The 27,248-nt window shown below is 46.3% G+C and overlaps 1 protein-coding gene across 1 annotated transcript in view; it reads left to right on the top strand.

Annotated features, from left to right (window-relative positions):
- Positions 1–27,248, top strand: part of CA8 (carbonic anhydrase 8) — a 1,124,912-nt gene that overhangs the window by 555,148 nt on the left and 542,516 nt on the right. The window contains exon 4 of the mRNA XM_069621095.1: positions 16,625–16,720. Coding sequence (XP_069477196.1) covers positions 16,625–16,720 — 96 coding nt within the window. The remainder of the gene's footprint in view (positions 1–16,624; positions 16,721–27,248) is intronic.

Raw genomic sequence — 27,248 nt, 5'->3', positions numbered from 1 at the left:
ATCTGTTGGTTGTCTCCATGACCAGTCTAGCTTCAGAGCTGCCAGAAGCACAGAAACTGCTCTACTATACATCTGTGAAGACCTGCTCTCCAACCTTGATTCCAACTCCAAATGTGTGCTCATCTTACTTGATCGCTCTTCTGCCTTGGACACGGTCAACCACGCCATCCTGCTTAACCGTCTGTGATAACCCAGGTATCACTGATCAGGCCCTGGCTTGGCTGACTTCTTTCCTCTCCTATGGACCCTCCCAAGTCCGACTGGGGTCCTTCCTCTCCTCTATCTCTACCTCTGGTATTTCCCAGGGCTCTAACCTATCTCCCTGACTGTTCAACCAATAACTGGCACTTCTTGCCCATCGCATTGCCGCTCTCTGCCCCAACTTTCAGTGCTATGCGGATGACATTCAGCTCATTTTTAGGCTCCCTTCCGCCACATCTCTCATCTCTGACTGTCTGCTTTCCAGGAGTGCTATCCAGGAGTGGTGTGCTGCCAAGGATCTCTGCTTTAATGCCAGTGAGACCGAGATTCTCCTCATCGGCACAACTGCTCCCTCCTTTCCTTTTACTCTCTGGCAGGCCTCTGTTGGCCATCATCCTGCTCCCACCTCTGAGGCTAAAAACCTCAGGGTCATCTTCAACTCCACACACTCCTTTTCTCCTCACATATCTGACGTCTCTAAGAAGTCAAACTACCAGCTGCACCTCCTTGGAGGTATTCTTTCTTTCCTATCCTTCCCCCAGAAGCTCACTGTCTCCAGAGCTCTGGTTCTCTCTAGGCTGGACTACTGCAACAGGATCTTTCTAAATCTGCCTGCCTCTACTCTCCACCCTCTGCAACTCATCAGAAAAACAGGACTGCAAGACTTTTCCTTGGCCTCAACCCAGGGATCGTATCTCTCCAGGACTGAAATCCCTGCATTGGCTCCTCGTGGCGGCGAGGATTAAGTTCAAAATCCTCTGCATTGTCCATAAGGCCTTCTGGGGATTGGGGCCTCAATACCTTCAACTCTCTCTTCCTAAATATCTTCCTTCTCGAGCTCTTTGCACAACCACCTCCAACTCCCTCAGGGTCAGTCGATTCTCCAAGCAACGAGTTGTTGGTAGATCTTTCTTCTACTGGGGCCTCCCTCTGGAACAGCCTCCCTGCCTCTCTGAAACTTACAGAGAACTATCTCCCGTTCCGGAAACCCCTCAAGACCATCCTCTTTGCTTCTGCTTTCTCTCCTCTGCTCCCTTGCTGATCTCCTGGTTGAAACTGAAACTGCTCTGGTTTACCTGGCTACCCTCTGATCCCGGACACAGGTCCCCTCCCACCAGTTGCACACCTGCACTGCCCCCCTGATAACCCATGCACTCAGGGACTGTTTCTGCATCCCCACAGCCCCCTACCAGCACTTGATATGATATGTTATTTATAACGTGCTAAATACCCAGAGGTTTCTAAGTGTGGACCTGGGGATCGAACTTGGTTGCTCCGTGCCATCTTGCTTCCAAGGCGAGCATGTTGCCCCTGATCTATCCTCCCAATGTCTGCTTTTACCCTTGCACTTGCCACCAGCTGGCCACACTTTTTATTTATTATCTTTGTGTTTATTTTATTTAGCTTTATTTTTCAGGGTTATCTTATGTACTGCACTCCCCTCTCCCCTGCACTTGAGCGATCTCAATGTCACCTGGCCTAGTAAGATCGCTGTCTCTGTCTTGCCTCTGTTCCCCCTCCCTTGCCTCATCCCACCTTGAAACACTTGTGTATAGGCATGTTATAAATGCCATATATCATATCATATAGGGGTCAAGAGGGGCATTCCAGGGACCCTCTATTCAATACCCATTTTAGAGTTTCTGCTGATGGGTGGCGGCATCTACAGCAATCAGTGATTTGTTGTTGCTGTTCAATTTTGTTACGTGGCAGAACGTCAAATTCCTTATGAAAGTTGCATGATTGGGAAAAGGGAAACCGATGTCCTGAATGGCCTATGGCAACAAGTTGGGTAAAGCACAAGCAGCTGTCACAAACCTCCCATGACTGATCCAATGAATGCCTTTTGTTTGATCCAGTTTGACTCCCCAACAGGTTGTGAGACTAGTTTAGAATCCAAATCCATTCATTCGTTGACAACAAAGCTTGGTGACTAATTTGGTTGTGAGAATGCTGATGAATTTAATAAATCCCATCAAACGGGTAATTTATAAAGAATTGTGGCCAGTAAAGGCTGAGACGAAGTCCCCACCAATGCAACCCTTTGAGCATGGGATTCTGGGAGGAATGGAGAGGTCCCTCAGGTGCTTTACCTCCATGCTGCTTGCTTAGCAGATGCTCGTCACTGTAGCACCACCTTTGATACTTGAGACAATTGATATGACTCAATTACATAATCATGGTAAGAAATCTGGTTGTTTGGATTATTATCCATCCAGTTTTCATCCTAGTTATGGCTCCAAGGCTGCCTTGAGAGAGGTTTGGCATGATTTCCTCACGTGCCAAAGAAGTGTCCTTTTCCATTTTCGCCTTGTTGGATCTCTTGGCGGCATTGAAGACTCTGGTTTATTAGATCTTCATAAACTCCCTTAAACTCGATTGGCGTCTCTATCTCAGCCATTGATTGTCTTGCTCTTTTATTTCACTGAGTCAACAGGCTGTTACATTTGGCCCCTTTCTATCCAAATTCATTGGTACTGATTGTAGAGTTCCACAGGGATTCCCTCTCTTGTCCCTTCATTTCAATATTTATATGAAGCTACTAATGTCCCTTTTCGAAGGGATTTTTCTCTGTAGAGGGCGCTGCGCGTCGACGTCCGCCGAGTCGATGTCCCTCGACAGCCACCGTCTCTGCGCCAACGTCACCATGCCCATAAATAGCCATGCACAGCGTCCGTTGCTCAGTTCCGTTTTTCCGCGTTTCGTGGGGCACTTGGAATATCGTTGCTCAGTTCAGGCAGATAAAACCTTATATTTACTCGAAATACCAACTTGTTGTCGACGGCTTCTTCATCGGAACCGACGACGCCGCGGTCCGGCTTCAAAAAATGTCGAGACTTCGGTAAGAAAATGTCGATAACAGATCCACACAGGATCTGCTTGTGGTGCTTGGGAGTCGAGCACCATTGTTCGGAGTGTGAGGACTGCATGTCCATGACGGTGAAAGCCTTGAAAGAGCGCAAGGGGAAGCTCGAGAAAGGTAAGTCAGTCAAAACCTCCTCGAGGCATTCATCTCCTCGCCGTCGAAAGCATCCCATTCTAGGTCTCGAAGTAGCTCCCACCATTCATCGAGATACTCGAAGAAGAGACGTCAAAGATCCCCTTCCTCGTCATCTTCTGTTTCCCCAGAAAGGGTCTCCTGCCCCACAAAACACAGCTCTCAGGCTGAGTGGGAGGAATTCAGGAAGAAAATGCTAAGTGTCTTCGAGAAAGCGGCCTCGACCCCCTCAAAGACAGCTGAGGGTGATACCCCGGGTGAAAAACCCCAAAAATCAAAACGCTGCGAGTCGCTGCACCCGGTGAAAGAGTCCACCCGAGAGCGCCACGGGCCATCGGGTAAGACGCTGTTATCGAAGATCCCTTTGACGCATGGATCGGGGCCATGGACGCCGTTGTCGAAGGGTTCTTTGACGCATAGGTCGATCGAATCGACGCCATCGTCGACATCAATGCCGATGAAAAAGAAAACCACGGCTACTTAACAGCCAACGGTGATACCAAGAGCCTCCGGCATGACGCCGAGACTGTCGTCGACATTCTTGAGTAGGATCCCGATCCTCTCGAGTTCTTCGAGGCCTCTTCCAGTTTTCTCTGCGCCTTCAAAGCCTGTCACATCGGCGGCGACGACATCGATGTTTTCTCGCCCAATAATGACGAGTTTGTCTCCTTCTGCCTTAGAAATGGGTTTTACACCCTTTCTGAGGTCAGAGTACCCCGGATTATCTTCAATCTATGAAGAAGGGGAGGATTTTGACCAGGAAACCTTCCGGTTGCAGAGGACCACACTACCTGTTTCAGAGGATTTTACCTCTGAGGAAAGAAGGTTGAAAGACCTACAGGAAACATTACATGAGGCAAGTGGACTGGACACTTATCCAGAAGTCGAATTTGTCAAACCAGACCCAGCGGAACATGCTGAAACACCGTATAGAACCCTGATGGCAAGGATTATTGAATTTATGGGTTGGTCTGCGCCTTCACCTGTTTTTTACAGGATGACATGACAGACCTACTAGACAAAGAACCACAGGAGGATCCTGTGGTCCCCTTCCATGCAGCCTTGCAAAGGAAGATTTAATCTAATTGGGAAACTCCTGAGGTTATCCCTGCAGTCAATAAAAGATTGTCAGCCAAGTATTGGGTAGCTGCGGCTGACCCTGAATACTTATCAAAACGCCCGACTCCAGAGAGCCTGGTGGTTCAAGCGGCGACTTCATCAAGCAGCAGATCCGCTTACCCTACTGTCCCACAGGATAGAGATGACAAAAGGTACGATTCTATGGCAAAAAGTATTTTCTGCTTGTAGTATGGCGTTGAAGTCCATCAACGCCACCTGTACGCTCGCCTAGTTCAGTCACACACTGTGGGAGTGTGCTTAATCAGCGACTGACTGCATACCCGAAGGAGAGGAAAGGGAAGCCTTCCTTAATATTATTAAAGATGCAAAGATGCTATGTGCAAGTCACTTCAAACTGGCATCGATTCCGCTGACAGTATCAGCAGAGCCATGGCGGCAAGTACGACAATCCGCAGGCATGCGTGGTTGCGAAAGTCTGGCTTTGCTCCAGATGTACAGGCCAGACTTTTGAATATGCCCTTTGATGGCTCTTCTTTATTCGGTAAAAAGGCTGATGACAGTCTGGAAAAGTTACAGACATCTAAAGCAGCGGCAAAATCTTTAGGAGCTGCAATCCGCCAAACTCCTTTTCGCCCCTCAGGTACCTCTGGGAGAGGAAAGTCCTTTCGCTATTATTCCGCATTCGGGAAAGGCAGAGGACAGCTGGCTCAAAGAGGCCAAAGGAGATCCACCCGAGGTGGACGGGTCAAAAGTACTAAAGCCGCAGCAGGTGCTTCTTTACCCTCGGCATCTGCATCAGCTGCCCCCAAACTACTCTGAGGTCTTTCCACACAACACCTGTAGGGGGGCAGGTTAACTCACCATCTGACAGAATGGCAGGCTATAACGTCAGATGTTTGGGCATTGGAGACAGTTGCCCTGGGTTACTGCCTACCCTTTCTACACATCCCTCAGAGTCATCCACCGGGGCACAGCTCTCTAAAAGTTCCAGATCCGCTCCTCTTGCAGGAAATCATAGACCTGCTAGAGAAAGGTGCCATAGAACCGGTACCTGTAGCGGACAGGAACAAGGGCTGGTACTCCCCCCTACTTTCTCATACCAAAGACGGACGGAGGACTGAGACCCATCCTGGACTTGCGAGAATTGAACAAGTTCCTCAGGAAGGACAAGTCCTGGAGCTGGATCCTTCAGGCCCTCCAGCTCCAGGACTGGCTGGTATCTCTGGACCTTCAGGATGCTTATTTCCATGTGCCAATCCATCTCAAACACAGGAAATACCTGGAGTTCGCAATTGGCGACTCTCATTATCAATTTCGAGTTCTGCCATTTGGGCTGACCTCCGCCCTGAGGGTCTTCACCAAGCTAATGTCGGTAGTGGCTGCGAGTCTAAGGAGGGAAGGGATCCACGTCTACCCCTACCTGGACGATTGGCTGCTCAGGGCTGTATCTTCGGAACAAGCTCAGATCTAGCTAGATTATGTCTGCCACTTTCTTCACAAACTGGGCTTCTCCCTCAATTTAAAGAAGTCACAGATGATACCATCAGACTTCAGTTCATTGCAGCAGTCCTGGACACTTCCCTGGGAAAAGCCTCGCCACCAGAGGTGAGGGCTCAAGATATTCTGCAGATGGTTAACAAGTTCCAAAATGCCCAACGTCTCCCAGCCTTTGACTTTTTGAGGTTGCTAGGCCTCATGGAATCCTGCATCTTCCTTGTGCCAGAGGCTCGCCTGAGAATGAGATCTCTTCAGTGGGCACTGAGAACTCAGGGAGAATGACAGATCTCCTCCGCATTCCGGACAAGGTAGCCCACAACCTTCTATGGAGGGCCTATCCAGAGAACATCTTGAAAGGAGAACGGTTTTGGCAACTATGGACAGAGATGACAGTAGTCAGACGCCTCACTCGCGGGGTGGGGAGCCCATGCCAACGACTTGACCATCAGCGGTCGTTGGTATCCATCGGAGTCCAGACTACACATCAAACTATTAGAGCTGAGAGCGATCAGACTAGCGCTGAAAGCTTTCCTGCCATCAGTACAGGGGAGAAATGTCCTGATAATGATGGACAACACGGTGGCCATGCACTACCTCAACAAAAGAGGAGTCATAGGGTCACTGCCACTGTGCAGAGAGGCAATGCAGCTCTGGTTTTGGGCAATTCAGGAAGGAATCTCTATATCGGCAGTCCACCTAGCCGGAGAGAAGAACTTAACAGCGGACACTCTGAGCAGGCAGAGCACAGGCTCCCATGAGTGGGAGCTAGCTCAGGAAGTCCTTCAAGAGATCTTCACCCTTTGGGGAACCCCTCAGGTGGATCTGTTCACCACCAGCACCAACAGGAAGTGCGATCTGTTCTGTTCAAGGGATTTTCCCCCGAGAGGAGCTCTAGGGGACGCGTTCATAGTGGACTGGGAGTTCCCACTCCTTTATGCGTTTCCACCAGTCCCTGTTATTCCTCAAATGATCAGGAGGTTGAGAAGATTCCAGAAAACCATGATCCTAATTGCCCCGCACTTGGCCAGGAGAACATGGTACCCGGACCTTCTAGATATGTCCATCTTTCCTCCAATCTGTCTTCCACTCAAAGAGAATCTTCTCTCACAGAAGGGAGGTCAGGTTCTCCATCAAGACATCAGAACCCTCAACCTTCACGCTTGGCTTCTGAAAGGGTGAGGTACAAGGATTGGGACCTCCCTGATGACGTCATGGAGGTGTTGCCTTCGGCCAGAAGGCCATCAACAAAGTCTTTATACCGCTGCCGTTGGAACAAATTTTGCAGCTGGTGTAGAGAAATGAATAACAACCCTTTTTCATGTGGTACACCAATGGTGTTATCGTTTCTACTCTACTTGGCAAACTCAGACCTTCAAGTTGGCACTGGAAAAGGCTATCTCGCAGCGCTTTCAATCTTCAAGCGCACTGCGGAGGAACCATCGTATTTCAAACTACCTCTAGTAATACAATTTCTCAAGGGATTAACTAATGTTTATCCTCCAAGACAATTCCAAGTTCCCTTATGGGACTTAAATTTAGTCTTAAATTTCCTAATGGGTACTCCATTCGAACCACTCCACTCTTGTTCGCTAAGATTTCTCACACTTAAAACTGTCCTATTGGTAGCACTAACATCTGCTAGGAGGGTGAGCAAATTACAAGCTCTCTTGTTAACCCCCCATACCATTTTCCTTAAGGACAAAGTTGTCCTACAGGTGAAGCCTAATTTCCTCTCAAAGGTTTCTGAATTTCATATCACTCAGAAAATTATCTTACCTTCGTTCTACCCTCCTCCCCATCCGGGGAAAGAGGAAGAAAGGCTACATAGGCTGGACCCAAGGCGAGCTCTGAGCTTTTACATCAGCAGACTGGCTAGGATTAGGCAAGCAGACCAACTGTTTGTAGGATACTCAGGTCACAAGTTGGGATTACCCATAACAAAACAGACCATTTCCAGGTGGATTATTTTGGCCATTCTGGAATGTTACAAACTGGCAGGGAAAGAGCCACCCCAAAATCTTAGGGCTCATTCAACCAGGGGTATCGCAGCCTATTCAGCCCTCCAAAGAGGGGTACCGGTCCGAGACATATGTGCGGCTGCCACTTGGTCGTCCGCACATACATTCACAAAATTTTACAACCTGGATTCCTCCACTAGTCAAGAGACCAGATTTGGCAAAGCCGTATTACATTCGGTTCATTCCTAAAAGGGATACATGACATTATTACTCCCACCTCCAATTACATGCCGCTGCTATGGGAGTCTATCAAAGATAAGGAATACGTCAGAGGACACAATCCCTTCGAAGAACAAGTTACTTCTTACCTTGTAACGTTCTTTCGATGGGATGTTCCTACGACATATTCCTTATCGCCCCTCCCATCCATCCCCGCAGTAATACTTCCCTTGTGGTTGCAGCTTACGCTCCTTCAAGGTCAATAACCAATTCAGGCATGACTTATCGTATGCTACAAAGTGGAACTGAGCAACGGACGCCGCGCGTGGCTATTTATGGGCATGGTGACATCGGCGCCGATACAGTGGCTGTCGAGGGACACCGACACGGTGGACGTCGACGCGCAGCGCCCTCTACAGAGAAAAAATTTCCGAGGCCAGCAAGCTGGAGACGAACTATCAAAGATAAGGAATACGTTGGAGGAACATCCCATCGAAAGAACGTTACAAGGTAAGAAGTAACTAACTTGTTCGATCTTTACCCAGGCTTCATTATCATTCCTATGTGGATGATGAGAAGGTTTATCTCATTGGTTCTGGCCGACTGATGATCATTTCAATGTGTTATCCTGCCTTGCTAAGACCAATAGGTGGATTCTGACAAAGGGTTTCCCATCTGAACCCTGCTAAAACCCAGATATTCTTACTCGGTTCTAAACATTTTGGTCTTGAATTCTGCATGTACCCCCGCTGCTCCCACCCTTTTTGGGCTAACTATCATCTACTCCGAGAAGGTTAAGAATCTTCGGGTTATCGAGCAGTTCGATCTGGGCTTTTACTTCCTGTATGACAAGGCAGTTAATTTAATTCTCAGCCCGTGGCTACTTTGTCATATTCTTTATATTTCACAATTCTGATCACACAGTTATGATTAGGTCTTTGATTAACTTGCAGCTGGACTATGCTAGTTCTTTGTATGTGTGCCTAACTGTTTATCAGCTTGACCAATGGAAATGGATCCAGAACACTGCCGTTCATCTATTATTTGCCATTCTATACATTTCCTTTGCTTACCTCCTTTAGACAGATTCTTCGCTGGCTCCCTATTTGCTATGAATCATGACCTTTCAACATTCCATTTCACTAAAATGGTTTTGCTTTACCAGTCTAAAGGTGTTCTTCATTACCAACATGATCTTCCATTGGCGGTCATTGGAACTAGGTGCAAGACCAGATGATATTTGCAGTTTGCGATCCTATGTCCTTGTGTTTGCAACTCTATCCCAATATCTCTACGAAGACAGAGCTCTCTCCATGCATTCCGTAAAAGCACTGAAATTCACCTTTTCGAGGGGATTGGGTCCTCTGACGTATTCCACATCTATGACAGGTAATGTCCACAGCTGTGCTGCTTCGGAAAATCTTCGGCGTCTGCGTCCTGCGTCAATGAGGTCGATGCACCGTGCCAGAGGGCGACCTCCGATGGCCGACGTCACCCGATGTGATTAGTAGGACGCACGCCGCCCATAGCCTCAGTTCCGTTTTTTCCGCAAACGTGTTCGCTTCATGAATCTCGGTACGCCTCGACTCTTTGGAGTTTGCTGTATTCTTCTCGGTTCGTTGAACCTGTACGGTTTTTGTGAAAACCTGTTTGTGACGATGTCTACTTCGTCTTCAACCCCGCGTCCGGGCTTCAAGAAATGCGGGGACTGTGGGTCCAAGCTGTCGGTCACGGACTTGCACGACGCCTACCTCTGGTGCCTCGGGGAGGCCCCCCGATACAGACTGTGTCGACTGCCAGTCGCTCACGGCCAAGGCCTTGCGGGAGCGCAAAAAGTTGTCGGTAGGTCGGGTGTCTAAGCCCCGGAAGTCGAGGCCTGTGTCGATGCTGGCGGCACTGCCGCTGAGATCAACGCCGATTCTCTCGACGCCGGCACTGACTCGTTCAGTGCCCTCAACGCCTTTCGAGGCGGTGGTGTTGGAGGGGCCCCGTGGCACGGGGTTAGCCCCTAGAAAGGCTCTGGCTAAGGTCAGGCATAGCTTTGGTCCCCAGGTGTCTTCCTCTCATTATATTAAAAAAAAACAGTCACAAGGGGAATACATTTCAGAGGGTGATGAAGGCTTGGTTACGGTTATGGTACCAGATGAGCTTCTCTTGGGCCATAGCCAGTTTGATGACCTGAGGCAGTCACTGCATGATGCCAGTGGACTGGACACCTCTCCGGAGGTGGAGTTTTGTAGGCCGGAGCCTGGCACTCATGCTGATTCTTCGTACCGGCGCCTTATGTCTCGGGTGACCGAGTACTTGGATGGTCGGCTCCCCCAAGGTAGTTCGTTCAGGATAATCTCAGGGACATCCTTGATCTTGGTCCCCCCACTGACCTGGTACTGCCATTTCATATGGCTCTGCAGAGAAGGGTGGTGGCGGCTTGGACTGCTCCGGAAAGTCTCCCGGCAGTGGGCAAGTCTTTGTCGCGAAAATACTGCCCAGCCAGTAGCGACCCCTGCTACTTGTCCAGGCACCCCACTCCAGAGAGTTTGGTGGTGCAGGCGGCTATGGCCCCGGCAAAGCAGGCGTCGTATCCTACCATACCTCTGGATATGGACGACAAACGTTTTGACGGCTGGGCGAAAAAAGTGTTTTCTTCAGGGGGTTTGGCGCGTCAGGCGGCCAACTCCGTATGTGCCTTGTCTCGTTTCATACACACTCTGTGGAACTGTTGCTTTAGCGGCTGAACATATTCCCGAAGGGGACAAACGGGATGGTTTCCTTGATATGGTTCAGGAAGGCAAGGATGCCATGTGTGAGGCCGTTCAGTCGGGTTTGTACATGGCAGATTGTGTCAGCCGGTCCATGGCGGCGAGCACCGTAATACGCAGGTTTGCCTGGTTGAGGAAGTCTGGGTTCGCTCCTGATGTGCAGTCCCGGCTCCTCAACATGCCCTTTGACGGTGAACATCTTTTTGGCAGCAAGGCTGACCAGAGCCTTGAGAGGTTGCAGCAAAGTCGTTGGGTGCTGCAGTTCGACAACCTCTGCCTTTTTGTCCTAGGGGACAAAAATGGAGGGGAGGTTCCTTTCGCTATTACTCGTCCTTCAGTAAAGCAAGAGGAGCTGTCAGTCAAAGAGGCCACCGGAAGAGTGCCAGAGGTGGAAAACAGGGTACTCGAGGTGCCAAGGCCGCTCGGGCAGTTGCCTCTTTGCCCTCAGGCAACACTGCAGCCGCTACCACTCAGTCATGAGGCCAGGTCCCATTGTTCGCCGGTTGGGGGAAGGCTGGCGCAGCATCTTGTAGAGTGGCGTGCCATTACTTCAGATTTGTGGGTTCTGGAGATCATAACCCACGGCTACTGTCTTCCTTTTCGGCAGAGGCCTCACGACAATCCACCTGGGAACCTCTCTTTGAAGAGTCCGGATCCGCTCCTTGCGCAGGAAATTCAAGCCCTGCTGGAGAAAGGCACCATAGAATTGGTGCCTGTAGCGGACAGGAACAAGGGATGGTATTCACCTTATTCTTTGATTTCGAAGTAAGACGGGGGATTGAGACCCATCATGGACTTCGCGGTTTGAACAAACTCCTCAGGAAGGACAAGTTCAAGATGGTTACTCTCTCTCAAGTCCTCCAAGCCCTTCAACTTCAGGATTGGTTGGTGTCTCTCGACCTCAAGCACGCTTACTTACATGTGCCGATCCATCCTAAGCACAAGAAGTACCTCAGGTTCGCGGTTGGCGACTCGCACTTTCAGTTTTGGGTCCTGCCGTTCGGATTGACCTCCGCCCGAGGGTTTTCACCAAGCTCATGGTGGTGGTGGCAGTGCATCTCAGGAAAGGGGGATTCACGTCTACCCCTACCTGGACGATTGGTTGATCGGGGGGAGCTCTCCCAAGCAAGTCCTGGATCATCTGTCTGTCACCTGCCACTCCCTTCACAGGTTGGGCTTCTCCCTCAATTTAAAGAAGTCCCATTTGACGCCAATACAGCGGCTCCAGTACATCGGAAGCAGTGCTTGACACATCCCTGGGGCTGTTTTCCTCCCAGGTGAGGGCTCTTCACATTCAGCAGATGGTGCACATGTTTCAGCTTGCCCAGACTCTCCCAGCGTCCGAGTTCTTGAGACTGCTCAGCCTCATGGCATCCTGCAGTCTTCTGGTGCCAGAGGCCAGGTTACGGATGAGATCTTTGCAATGGACACTCAAGCTCCAGTGGTCTGTCCTCCGGCAGGGTGTCGGACCCTGTTCAGGTGCCGCCCTCGGTCGCCCAGGATCTTCTGTGGTGGGCCGTCGAAGACAATCTGATGAAGGGGGCCCCATTTTGGCTGCCCTGGCCAGAGGTGACGATCGTGATGGACGCGTCCCTCACGGGATGGGGAGCTCATGCCAATGATTTCACAGCCAGCGGTTGTTGGTCTCCGTCGGAGTCCAGACTCCATATAAATCTGTTGGAGCTGAGGGCCGTTAGGCTAGCCCTGAAGGCTTTTCTGCCGACTGTGCGAGGAAAGAGTGTCCCGATTCTAACGGACAACACGGTGGCCATGCACTACCTCAACAAAAAGGGGGGGCAGGGTCACTTCCTCCTTGCAGGGAGGCGATGCAGCTCGAGTTCTGGGCCATCCAGCAGGAAGTTTCGATCTCGGCTGTTCATCTGGCTGGAGACGACAACGAAACAGCGGACGCTCTAAGCAGGCAGAGCGAGATCTCTCACGAGTAGGAGCTGGCTCAGGAGATTCTCCTGGAGATCTTCGGCCTTTGGGGGACCCCTCAAGTGGATCTCTTCACCTCCAGTGTCAACCGGAAGTGCAAAAGGTTCTGCTCGCGGGAATTTCCTCCAAAAGGATTCTTAGGAGACTCGTTCGTGGTGGAGTGGTCATTCCCACTGCTGTACGCGTTTCCTCCAGTCCCTGTCATCCCGCAAGTACTGCGGAAGTAATGGAGGTTCGGTTCCCGGATGATCCTCATTGCTCCGGCGTGGGCCCGGAGGACGTGGTACCCGAACCTTCTCGACTTGTCCATCTGCCCTCCACGTCGTCTTCCCTACCGAGACGATGTGCTCTCACGGGTGGGGGGTCAGGTTCTCAATCCAGAGGTCAGATCCCTCAACTTTCATGCTTGGCTTCTGAAAGGGTGAGGTATAAGGATTAGGACCTCCCTGAAGACGTGATGGAGGTGTTTCTCTCGGCCAGTCGGCCGGCAACAAAGTCTCTGTACCGTTGCCGTTGGAGAACGTTCTGCGACTGGTGCAGAGTTAAGAATGTGGATCCTTTTGAGTGTGACATTCCCGTGGTTCTGTCTTTTTTGTTTTCCTTGGCCCACAGGGGCTTGCAAGTGGGGACCATTAAAGGTTACCTGGAGGCGCTGTCCATATTTAAGCGCTCGTCTGAAAAATGTTCCTATTTTAAGATTCCTTTAATTTCTCATTTTTTGAAATGGCTCACTAATTTGTTCCCTCCGTCACCTTTTCTGGTGCCCGGTTGGGATTTGAACCTTGTTCTTAAGTTTCTTATGGGTGCTCCGTTTGAGCCTTTGCATTCTTGCCCTTTGAGACTGTTAACTCTAAAAACTGTGTTTTTGGTTGCGGTTACTTCCGCTCGCAGACTGAGTGAGTTACAGGCACTTTCAGTTAAGCCACCCTTCACTGTGTTTCATAAGGACAGGGTTGTCCTTAGAGTTCGTCCTTCCTTTCTTCCAAAGGTGGTTTCTGAATTTCATTTGACCCAGAGGTTGTTTTTCCAGCGTTCTATCCTCCTCCACATCCTGGTAAGGAAGAGGAGAGGCTCCATAGGCTTGATCCTAGGAGAGCGTTGAGCTTTTATATTTCGTGCATGTCCCGGGTCAGAGTGGACGATCAACTTTTCATTGGTTACGCTGGAAAGCGTTTGGGACAAGCTGTGACGAAACAGACATTGTCTCGGATTATTTTAGCTATCTCTGAGTGTTACCGCTTGGCGGGTAAGGACCCTCTGGCTGGCTTGCGGGCCCATTCTACCAGGGGAGTGGCTGCATCTACTGCCCTGCAGAGGGGTGTTCCTATTCGTCACATCTGTGATGCAGCCACCTGGGCTTCAGTACATACTTTTGTACGTCACTACTCCCTCGATTCCATCCGAGGGCAGGATCTGTCCTTTGGCAAGGCAGTCCTTTATTCCGCAATTTGATTCGAAATGCTAAATTTGTCTTCTAAATTCTTTTCCCACCTCCTTGATTGGTACTGCTTTGGGAGTCTGTCATAGATCTGGAATACGTCGGAGGACCCAATCCCCTCGAAGAACAAGTTACTTTTTTACCTGGTAACGTTCTTTCGAGGGGATGGTCCGATGACGTATTCCATATCGCTCCCTCCCTACCTTCCTCGCTGCAGAATTTCTTATGCAATTGCAGCTTGCGTTCCGCAAGGCCGTGTGTCTGACTGGCAGAAAACTGGTGTCACACGTTCTGGGGGAAAAAAACTACAACTGAGGCTACGGGTGTCGTGCGTCCTACTTACCACATCGGGTGACGTCGGCCGTCGGAGGAGGTCCTCTGGGATGGTGCATCGACGCAGGACGCAGATGCTGAAGATTTTACGAAGCAGCACAGCTGTGGACATTACCTGTCATAGATATGGAATACGTCGTCGGACCATCCCATCGAAAGAAAGTTACCAGATAAGAAAGTAACTTGTTCTTCTGCTAGATCCCCTTTCTTGCTTCCAATGTTCTTGGCATTATTTACATCTCCACCTATATCCAGTTATGTCCGATTTTCCCTTTTTGTGTGTTATAAATTAAATGAACATAAACCTCCTCCTGCCTTCCTGAAAATAGGCCAACTTATATCTGATCCCTTTCTCAAAGCAACGCCCCTGAAAGGGTCTGTCACAGAAGCAATACCATAACGTCTCCATAACACAGGCAAAGCAATACCATAACCCCTTCCCAATATAGGACCACCATTACCAGGCCCCTTCCTCAAAACAGAGCCCATGAAATCCCCTGTTAGAGTCCACAGGAACTGCTGGATGAGACCCCCTGAACCTAGGAAGCTTCAATACCCACCTATCACAGATACCGTGAGATTTGCGGGTCTGCCCAGAATGACTGACAGACCTGCATATAAAATCTGCAAGCCCACAAATCAAATATGCTTGAACACTGTAAACACTGCAGAGAATGAGAATAATTGTACAAATAGCACTACCCCTCCCCAAGCTTGCTTATGGAGACCCGAGTGCCAATGTCAGGCTTGTCCCAAAAACAGGCAGCACACCTTGGTTCAGCAGATATGGATTGGAGGTTCAAAGTAGTCACTGGGTTTCAAATACATTTGGCCCAAACTCTCAGCCTTATTCGGGCTCAGGGGACCACAGTTGCAGATCTATAACCAGAGACCTGCACACGGGGAGTATGTTCCACCTATATAACCTGGCCAGTTTAGCCCATTGTTGTGAATTGTTAAAACAGGTCATGGCTGGCATCCAGAGGACTTTGAAGAGTGATTTGAGGGAGATAAAAGGTTGGAGGTTGCTGGAGGGGAGAGCAGGAAAGGCAGCCAGTATGTGGAGGTAAAAATGTAGAGGAAGAGGAGGTAAAATCAGAAGGAGGTGGCGGTGAGAGTTTGGAGGGAGAGAAGATATTAAATGGAATCGATGGTAAACATTTTGAAGAGGCGGTAGCATTAGGAGAAAGTGGTGTTGAGAGCTTAGTGAAAGAGGAGATAACATTAAAAGGAGGTGGTGGTGAGAGTTTGGAAGAAGAGGAGAGAACATCCAGAGGAGCCAGTGGAAAGATTATAAGAACCGGGTGGACTCTGAAGGACTCAGCAAACTCCCTGAAAAGTGGAGAAGGGTCCTAGGATCTATAGGGTGAAAGTGAAACGTCCTGGCTCCAAATCCAATCCCTCTAGAATCTTAACATTTAAAGTTTGTACTGGCAGTGGTGTGGTGCTTCAACTAAGGGTCACAATGGACAGCCCCAAGCCTAGACTTGTTAAACACCCTTTTGTTAAATAGCTATGGGTGTAGGAACCCGGAAGCCTGTATCCAGATAATTGGGCAAAGAGCAGCCAATACCCTGCGATGAGAGGGTGGGAGACTTGGGTTTTGTTGCCCAGAGGACTCTTTGTTTGGTACTTTGGTTTTCTTATTCACTCTGAAACATAAACACACATCTCTTAGCCAGTTCATTCCTCTTGACCCCTAGGGCACAGCCTAAATTGTTCCAGAACCAGTGCCTAAAAGTAGCAATACAAATCAGATTCGAAAATCTGGTTGGGTAAAAACAATAGTGGTGACATTGTAATCCTTTGTAAGAAAGCATTAACACATTTTTCAATGGCAATATTTTACAATGCACAATTGATGTTTTATTAGGCTGTGTTTATTATGTTAGCCTTTTTTTAATTGTAGAATGAAATGTGTTAACAAACGTGGAATGCCCTCTTGACATGTGCAATCCATTAACCCATTTAACCCCTTGAGATGTGATGCTTCGGAAACCTTCTAGGGTCCATCTTCAGTGGATCAACAATTGTGTGTATGTTTTAAATTGTCTTTTTTTATTTGGCACACCTTTATTATTCTTCTTGAAGGTGTTTTTCATCACCCAGACCACCTTTTCAACTGAGCATGAAGACTGATACTAAAATACTTTCTAAATTTGTCATAAGCAATTGTAACGTTTTGTTTATTTTTTTCTTTCAGCTTCATCTAGTACATTGGAATTCTACACTTTACAGCAGTATAAATGAGGCATTGGGGAAAGCTCACGGAGTAGCTATTATTTCTCTGTTCGTGCAGGTAAGCAGGTTCTACTTCAATGTACTGTGTTTTGTGATTGTTGCATATTGTCATACCAGGATCTCACTCTAGAAAAATATCTTTTGATATTGTCTTCATTACAGCAAAATATATTCCAGAGTGTTGTCTTCCTGTTAATCTAAGCATTCGCTATGAATTACAGGGTTAACATTCACACCATTTATTTCATCAAAGCACCCATGATTGCTTCCTTCTGAAACCAACTTGGCCAGGCCAAATAAATGAGATTAAACTGGACAGATTGCTGATGCTGTTTCACTAATGAAAACATATCCTGGACAATGTGACCAATTTTACCACTGAAAGGTCAGACACAAGGGGCCTCATTAGAAGTTGGGTGGTATACCAGTGGTAAATCCACTGGGTTACCACCCAAACAAATTACTATTACCGCCACTTGGTGCAGTGGAATTTCCACCAGATTCCAAGTGGTGCTGACTGTGTAATTCCCCACTGAATTTGAGTCCATTGGACTCCATGGTGCTTTTTTGGCAGGATTACTGCAGCAGAATTTCCGCCACAGTAATTCAGCCAATTCTGACGATTTTTCGGTAGTGAGGATTTACTTCCAGGAATTCCCTCGAGGCAAATCCTCCACTCCAGGCCCAAACACGCAATTTGGCGTAGCGGGAAAGTGGGGGGTAACAGAGTTACCGCCCACTTTACCACTTATCGCCAAACTCGTAATGAGGCCAAAAATGTTAACATTGCAGCAGGATTAATACTATAAACGTCTAGTAAATATTAAATGTTGTGACTTTCGTGAGAGGTTGTGCCACAATGGCAAACCACATTAGTTATCTTCTAGAGATTTCCGCAGCAAAAAAGTCCTTTTGCAATTCTGTGGATGAATCCCACCATCCACTTGCAGGGCTATATTGAAGCACCCGATCTCCCTAATGTGAAAATTTATTTTTAGATCCACTTGAACCTCTTTTGGGGAGAACTACAGTCATTTGCTAAAGAAACATCAGATCCAACCCTCTACATTTCTAGATTCCATTTGCACTTTCCATCGTGTCATATTTATATTTTGCCTTCTGAAAGTGCCAAGCAACACACACAATTTATCTTAAACCCTTAATAATGTGAAGAAAATTTAATGAAGGCAGTAAAAAGCTATGCACACATAAAAGCAAGTATTAGAGCCAAATAAACATGTGACCTACATTTTAAACACACAGCCCTCATTAAAAGTTGGCCAGTGCGGAATTAACGTGATGGTATTACCATATACCAACATGTTTCTGCACCGACCAACTACAAGTTTGCCAGTGGGGTGGAGGAATTACCTCCAGGTAAGAGCTGGAGGTAATTCCACCACCCTGCCGTCAAAAAATAGCAGTTATTACCACAGTTATTACTGGTGACGGTCACACCAGCAAATCCCCCATGGAGTCCATGAATGGGGATTAACTCTGTCAACCCAGCACTCGTGATCCAGCGATAATACCACTGGTGCGAGTGCTGGAAATCCTATTACCATTTGCTGGTATCCTGGTAGAATTACTGCGAGGATACCGGCAAAGTCGTAATGAGGTCCAGTCCTGGAAATGTGTAGGAACTTTCCTTATTGTGGGATGTCTTGACCCGCTTTTGCTCTGCCATGCGGCATCCCTGTGTTCTGATGGTGCCAGAAATAACAAAATGGCTGCAAAACCCTTGTGCGCGCCAAAACCTATGAAAATTGCGCTTTGCATCTCAAAAAGATGGTTACCCAATCTACCATGCATGTTGTCAGTGATGGAACAGAGATCTCACTCCTGAAACATGTCACTGGGCTTCACAACAAGTAGAAATGGAGCACAGAGGGAAAAGCAGTGCTTTGCTGAAGGAAATCCAAAATCTGGCTTCCAAATACTTTTTTCTTGGTTGCTGAAACTGCAGAATGCCGGTACAAGACACCCTCAAACATCCAATATTCTTGCTGGGTGCTACAATTCATTTTGTTCAAGAAATCATTGTGATATTACAATGTCCTGGAAAGCTGAATTTGTCTTCAAAACATCCACAGCAAAAGTTGCCTGCCTGTGGAATCTGTCAAAATCTGGGCACAGTACCCTCGGCCAGGTGGCAGCTGTCAGAAGCCTGCCTGATTGACCTTAAAAATGTATAAGCTGAAAGCAAATGGTGGCAATGTAAATGGCCTGTTACTGAGAGTAACCTATGTTCTAATTGGTAATCCCATGGTTTAGAATCGGAAATAAGTGTTCTAGCTGCTCGTTTGAAATCACAAGTTGTTTTTAAACCAAGAAAAATGCAACAGAAATAACATTTCATTTAAGCCTTACCAAAGCCACCCAAACCAGTATAACAGGGGGAAGGAGACAGTGGACTTCCTCCGGCTCAAAGGAGTGCCAAGTGTGAAGGGTCGTAAAGGGACTCGGCCCAGGAGGAACTGGGAGGAGACTGCTTCTGAACTGCAGAGAGACAGAAGGATGCGGAGACAAACAACCATTTGTTGCTTAACAAGAACAAGACACACATTTTAACAAGACTGATAACTTACTGTGTAACATTGTTAAAAACACAAACGACAGCATTCGTAATGTAAATATTGGCTGCACATTTTAAAAGGCACCAGAACTCTGTGACATGTTCTAGGAAGAAACAGCGCAAAATGTGATATTACCCAAAATGTATTTTTGATAGAAGCATGAAACTTCATACACTTATGCCCATGTTCACCGCGCATATTTGTACAAATTTTCTGATGAACTGGACATTGGGCCTCATTCCGAGTATGGCGGTAAGGGATAGCGGCCACCGGTAACGAGACCGGTGGCGGTGATCCCTTACCGCCATACTCCGAGTTCCCTTTGCGCCCTCGCCCTTAATGCCTGCTTTGAGCAGGTGTTAAAGTCGAGGGCGCAAAGGGGCCTCCAAGCCAATAACGGTGACCGTAATGAACGGTCACTGTTATTTGCATCTTCCCCATTCCCATTGAGCCCTATGGGGGCTCATTTGGGAATGGGGAAGAGCCTTGGTGAATGGGGAATTACCACCCCGCCAACCTTGGAATGGGGCGGTAATTCCGCCATCCACCAAGGCGCTGCCGGTCCGGGTACGGCGTCAACCAAGGCGTTAATAGCGCCATTGGTTAGCGCCATACTCGGAATGAGGCCCATTGTGTTCCCGATAAAAATGGCGAAATTCGTTGGAAAGCAGACACAAGATCCTACAGCGACGGGTTTTGTGGAGTAGCTGCTACTCAAAATATGTGATCTATATAGGTGATTGTAATAGAGGTTGCATATGTGTAAATATGTATTGTGTCAAAAGTAGATTTTGTGTTCAAGAGGCTAGGGGTGGACTCCAGGCCTCATAAACTCACACCATTAAGGTGACACCCTGTTTCTCTCCTCCTATCAAGGCAGAGAGGAGACTCTAGACAATCGCCTGCCCAAGGGGCGAGCTTAGGCTGAAACAGCACCCACACCCCTTTATCATAAGCATAAATCGAGACCGCTCAGGACTGGAAAAGAACACACAGATTCACCCACCAAACGAACGCTGGCGGAGCACCCTGCTAGAAAACCATCCATCTTCCTTACTCCAGAAACTTGGCAAAGCAGAAAGGCCCATTCCATTAGCTGAACCATTTTCATCTAGGCCTTAAATTCCAGAACCAGAATCCCCCAACCTAAGGGGAACATCCAAAACGCAGCCGGGCTGTGCTGTACTGCTGCCTGCTGAAATAATTATCAGAACCAAGAGATCCAAACCAGTCCTGTGCTGCTCTGTGACCAGAGCCATTGCAGACACGATCCAGTCCTATGCTGTGTTGTGAACAGACCCAGTCCAGTCCGGTGTGCCCAGCGGTCTATCCCAGACCCAGGTTCCCTTCCCTGAGATGAAATCTTGACGGACCAGAATCCTGGCGGTTCCGTTTGAAACATATCTAGTGAGTATCTATGGATAGGACTGTGTCACTGGCATTATACTGTCCATAGTTAATCCCTATCTTAAACCCATTCTCTCTTGTATTCAGAACCGGTAGTGTTAGGAGTATTTTGAATTATCAGAACTTTTCTTGCGCTAAGTTTCTCATTTGTTTTCTAAAATCATAAATCATTAGTGTTGTGAACAAATAAATTGAATCCCAGAAAGAAAGTGAGTATCCACCACATGAAGGGTCCCTGGCCAGGACTGTGGAGATTCATGTGTGGCATTCTCTTTCATAATCTAGTGTAAGAAATCCCATTTATCATTTAAAAGTGCGTTCCCGTTTTCCATCTCTGTGCTTATCTTGAAAAAAACGACCTCCACTAAAACGTCCATAACTTCCTCAATTTTTGTGCTAGAAACAAAATTTCAACTTTTGCTTGTAGCTAACATCACATCCCAAATTCATACGGTTCTCCCGCAATCGTGATTACCGCGCACTGAAAAGTTTGCCGCAAATTTCCTTTTAGGTAATTTCTGACACATGTAAAACAGCTTTTGATTGCTTCCGACCTCAGTTTTAAGATTTCACATTGCTTCTTAGTATTAAATCATTGCTAGTGTTTGTCTGCAACTATCCAAAGCGGCTCCCATAACAATTTAAACAATTTCAGCAATTTAGCCCATATTTAGTGTTTTACCCAATCCATTCTCAAGATAACTTTAAAACCATTTTGACAACTTGCCAATCAATTCAGTTTTTCTCTAGTGTTTGCTGGGGGGAATTGGGATTGTTATTTTGTTTGAATTCTGCCATTCCTGAAACCTGTTATCTCCTCCTATCTCTTTACAATGTCTAGTTGGGGGTTGAGAGGTGTGCAGGGGGAAATAGTAGCCACACTGCGAATCTGAACACACACACACAAGCATTATTTATGTGCAGAATTGTTTTGCTCACTATTACTCCTTGTAACACTAAGCAATCTCTTTAAACACATCACCCCATTGGTGATTATTGTGTACCCATAAATATAGTGTGATTAATTTGTAACTACATAATTAAATATTTTAACTTTGCAAACCAGCCTGATTCCTGGTTCAGTGTGACCTGGGGGTGGGGGAGGAGGGGTTCCAGGAGAGGGGCGTGATATGAGTGGTACATCGTTCAGAAAAAAATAACTTTAAGACACAAATAAGGATTTCAGTTGTGCATTACACGCTAGGCGTTGACTTGGGTGAAGTGCCTGATTGAAATCACTTACATTATTCTTTTTTCTTACTTTTTCCCTATTTTAAAATCTATCAGTCAGATCATCCCATATCTCTTGTACTTGACATATCACATCATACGTCACCCCAATTATGCCATATCACAATCCTCCCTCAGCAACACCACCTGCTTTACCTTTCATCCAATAGTAATCACCCTCACCTGGCTCTTTCTCATCAGTCACTCCCTCACCACACCACACCACATGTAGTCTTGGGGGAATACTAGTATCATAAAATTGACTACTTTACTTTTTGTGAAGGCTGATTGTGTTTTGAGCCGAGACACTCCTTTTAAAATGTTATTTTATAGAAGGTTGAGCTCATTAAGCAACATCTGGATTGTTTGATTGGGTTGAAAGAATAAGGCTTGAAATATTCCATGACTCGCCTTATTTAATTTTAAAAGCATTACATATCAAAATAGTAATGTCAAGTAATCATACAAAAGTTTTTAGTTTGTTTTGCATATTGATTAAAATGCATTTGAAAGCTACATACTTTGTTTTATTTAGCACGGTTTTACATATATCATAAAAGATGTGTTGTGTTATTTAAGTTTTATAGAGCATTGATCTAGTAAAAATAGCTTCTTTTAAACTCCTAAAATATTTTTTGAAGCCAGTAGTTCACAATTTCGATCCAAACGTTACGGATTTTTACCATTTTAGAGCACCTTAAACATATTTTGCAGTCATTAGAACGTCCCATTTTTAAACCTATCCCTAAGAAACTTTAGTGGTGTTGAACCAACGACGGCAACCAAAAAAGAAACCGGAGCAAACGTTTTGTAACTGGTTCTGCAATTATTAAAGATCATGTTAACAAAGCCGAGATACAAACCCTTACATTGTTTTCAACTAATAGTAACTGACGATCCCTTTTTTTTTTTTTTTTAAACACACGTCATCCCTTGCCCTTTTTTTTATAGTTAATGTATTTTCAATTACACGTCTGGGCGTATTCATGGACAGACAATATTGTCATGGTTTATCCTGTATATGTGTGTGTGGAGACTATGTTCCTCTTTATCACATTAATTTCACAGGAACTTATTTACCACTGCTAATCGTGTGGCAGCGTTGCCTTTTTTTAAACCTTTCTCTTAATTTCTTTTCATCTTGATCTCCATACTTCATGATGCTGCCTCTAACATAACCACTCAGGACAATGCTTAGCAACCGCAACGTTTCCTTGTAGAATCTCGGAGTTCCACCCGTCACTAAATGCAGGAGTGTTACCCGGACCAGTCTTCCATTGTATTGCAGCACCAGTAGACCATTGAGGACTACTTTTAACAATACAATTCACCCTCCATAACTGTCCATTTCGTTGTGAATAATGTAATTCACAGAATAAAAATAACTCTGCAATGCCCAACTCGTACATTCAAAAAGCCGAGGCACTTTATCCGGATTAAGTTCTCTGTGGGCAAAGGGAGAGGCTCTTACATATGACCACAGTACAGCCATTTGTATATGCTCAAGCACTGCATACACCGTTAAAAAGAAATGGGGGGAAATTATGTAGGACAGCGTGCAGAACAAGCTCGTGGTGAAATTGCAGTGAAGTGAGACCAAAATCTAAACTATGTGCTATGGTAGAGATGCCTCCTGCCGTCAGCGTGGTGCTGGGGTGGAGATCAGATAAGGCTCCTTTCTCCTGTTGCTGGTGTGGCCATTAAATGAGTTCAAGAATGCAGCTGTGGGAGAGAAAAAAGCAAAATTAGGGAAGGGTGTTTTCTGCAAGAAAGTAGATCGGTACACATCATGGAGAAGGGGAAGAGAAAATGCTAGACGCCTAATTAAACTAGGGAGAATGACCTAAATGTGTGAGGAAAAAAGTGGTGCAAAATGAGCAGTGGAAAGTGGTCCAATGGGAAGGTACCTTTTCAGTGCATGCATAGATAGAATGATAAGGTGGTTAGAACAAAAAAGCAATCAGTGTGACCTATGGAGAGGGACTGCGGAAATGTGGCAGAGCCTTCAACGTTGGCCCACAGAACCCCTAGATTTGTGCATGCATAAATAATCGAGTGCAACTCATTGTTCTACTTTTTTGCAAAACGTTTTGATTTCACAATTTCTAATGGCAAGCTCAGCTCAACAATGAGAAAACCAATAACTATCCTATGATTGACATTACACACATACGGAAACATGGAATATTTCAAGCAATATTCTTTCAACCCAATTTTTCATTCATGTCTCTATGGTATGTTGAGCATTTATTTTTAAAATGTTTGATTTATTTGCATTTTAAAGCACTCGCACAGCCCGGGGGCATTGAGGCCCTGTTACTGGAATAGGTCTTAATTGCGTATTTATAACGCGCTTAATACCCCGAGGTTTTTAAGCACGGACCCGGGGATCAAACATGTGTTGCTTCGTGTTGTCCTTGTTTCCAAGGCAAGCACTTTGCCGCTGAGCTATCCTCCCGGATGGAGGCTTGCTATGGAGCATAGCTCCATAGCATCTCTGGTCAATCTTTGTGATTGTTATCATGCCCAATGAACTGGTGAAAACCCTCTGGTAAGCCTTTTGTCAATTTGGGACTTTACACAATTTATTATTTCCACTGTCCAATCTCACATGTTGTTTTAAGGCCAGTTGCGGAGCAGGGCAGCAACCATGGGGTTGCCTTCTAGAGTTAAACTAGATGGTGTGTAAAGATTTGCAGTGAAAATATAATTTGAATGGTGTCTAGGATGGATATATTTTGGAAAGGGGAAGATGGGATCCACTAGTTATTTGGCAGATAATATGCTTGAGAGACAAGAGGTTTCCAGTACTTTCCTGAAGATTAGGTGGGCCTTAATTAGATGAGATGAAATGGCCACAAAGGTCGTTACACAGTTTGGCTTTTAGGACCTTAACGCAACAGCCTCCAGTTTTTGAATCACAGCACCACATGGAGGAAAAGTGATACTGAAAATGGGCGTCTCTGTACCATTTTCCCCACCTGTACTCCAATAATACACTGCAATACTGAAAAATATGCACTCTTAATAAACCACACATGAAATCTCTTTTCGGCCAAATAAGTACTAAGGTTAGAACGGTTCTATGTTCTTAAATGGCCAGGTTTTTTTCTTGGATTTTTTTGCTGAGTATTTTTTTTATTTGGGAGGGTTTCTCCACTCAATCCCCCCACCCCCTTGCCGATTATCGATGCTCTATTCCCCACACTACCCTAGGCCCTATATCCTCTTAACCACCTCCGAAGAGTTTATTCATCCAAAATACTCTGCAAAATGCAGCCTGCTGATGTAACAAAGTTGTGCTGGTTAGAACATATCACATAGTAAATACACTGTGCATGTTTCAAAACATTAGTGGTCAGCGAAGACCCTACCTTTCCTAATTTAAATGTGTATACCCATCACCTTTTGGCAGAAACAATACAAGGTTAAAAGCTGGGAACCCTCGATAATAAAAAAAAAATACATTTCTAAAACCATGTTCAAGACCTGAAAATGCCACACAGAAAACATAATGATATAAATACACGACATTATACACAGCACTTGGAGGGAAATGGGAATGACTACTTTAGCACCCAAGGGCCATCAAAAGTTGGGTTTAGATTAAACAAATGGTACTGGATCTATACGGTCTTGTTTCAGGTGTGTAATGCTAAGACTTTAAAATGCAGGTAAAATCAGTAGCACATGGTTACACTCGAGGAAGATGGCTGTTCCCTGAGCGCTCTCCACCACCTGCTGAGGTATGAGCTTATTTTTATTGCCAGATCCCTTTTTGTGGGCCGAGTGGCAGGTGTGTCTAAGCAACCCCTGAGCCGGATCAGGATGATTTGCACTCTGCATCGCACAACGATAGACAAGTGATTTGCTGCAATTGTTTTTACCATATTGGACAGAGGTTGTGCATTGGTCATCTTAAGATCCCTTGCTGTGATTCCCCCTGTAGGTTGGAAAATGATGGCGTGAAAACATATCCATTCACAGACGCTAATAAAGGAATACAATTTGAGAAACCACTGCATTTCATTTTCTGAAAACAGCAGACTTGCCACAACTTCTGGATCCCCGATGACATATCCTGCCTCCCTGCTTAAATTCTCTCTGTACTCGATGCTCGGCATTCAGCTCTGTGTTCACCTCGCCAAGTTCTCTGTATCACTGCAACATCGTAACAATGCTCTAGAGCAGGGGTCTCCAATCTTTCCGTTGGCAAGAGTCACTTGTATTTAAGGGCCAACCAGCGGGAGCAACTGGCGAGAACTACTTGGGCAGTGTGTGGGATATATTGACCCACTCAAACAGTATTTTCCCACAACACCAAGCTGCATTTGCGCAGAAAAAGCAAAACGGCTGTGCTGGCTCCTGTGAGCGCTATGGCCCCAAAATTGCATTTTTGCAGCAACAAAAAGATGGCTGCACCTTCTTGCCAAGCACACAGGGGCAGGATGTAACAAGGGGACACACTAAGGTAGTGTGCCAGTGTGTTCTTACCAGTACAAAAGAAATGGAATGAAAAGGCAGCACTGCTTTACTGAAAGCCCAAGATCTCCATTAAAAAGGAAACTTCACCTTTATAATCATGCTGCTGATGCTATTTCCATCTGTTCTTGCTTAAATCACTGTGATTAATAAGGCCCTGCCATGCCCAGTATCTCATTGTGCCTCAGCAAAACCAGGCATGATTTCTGAATGACGGGCTCTGTCAAACCAACTCTGAGAAATCAACAAGGAACTTCACGTTTTACTTGCATGGAAAAACATGTTCATTTCTTTACAAATGTATCAAAGCTCAGTAGTTCAAAAGAGACCCGAGCTATATGAGCCATGTCAGTTTCAATGCATCTGTGCTTTAAATAAACTACTGCCTAGAAGAAAATACCTATGGCTGTGAGGCAATATTGGGAAGTCAGATGGCAAAATCGAATTTGAAAGGAAATAGGAGCAGTTTTCAACACATGTGTAAAAATGGGCTTTTGCAAAACTAAAGGAGAAAAATGGCCATTTCAAAAGTAAACTTGAACGAAAGCCTGCTTATTTAGCAATGTGAAGGGGTTTTGTTGCTGGTGAAAATACATAAATGGGCTATTTTATTCCACAGGTTTGTTTAAATTCAGGACCAAATATCAGAAAATAAAGGTTTAAACTGCCTTGGCTGGATTTGCAAGCTGTCAAAAACAGGCTATTCTGGTTGGCAGAGTTAACGCTTTGCCCTAGGAAAGGAGCCTCAACATAAACTTACAGGACACAAAAGTGATAATTGCTAGCTTGAAACACTTTGTATGGACCAGGACAAAGAAAGTTCACACACTCATCAGACATTTGTCAGTGCTCCAGGCTGTGACAATAGAAGTCCTGGGACACTAACCTGTG

The sequence above is a fragment of the Ambystoma mexicanum genome, chromosome 5q, assembly GCF_040938575.1.
Source record: "Ambystoma mexicanum isolate Mex_15411 chromosome 5q, UKY_AmexF1_1, whole genome shotgun sequence".
NCBI lineage: Eukaryota > Metazoa > Chordata > Amphibia > Caudata > Ambystomatidae > Ambystoma > Ambystoma mexicanum.
Note: the sequence above shows the minus strand (reverse complement) of the source record. Positions and strands in the feature narration are given on the sequence as shown.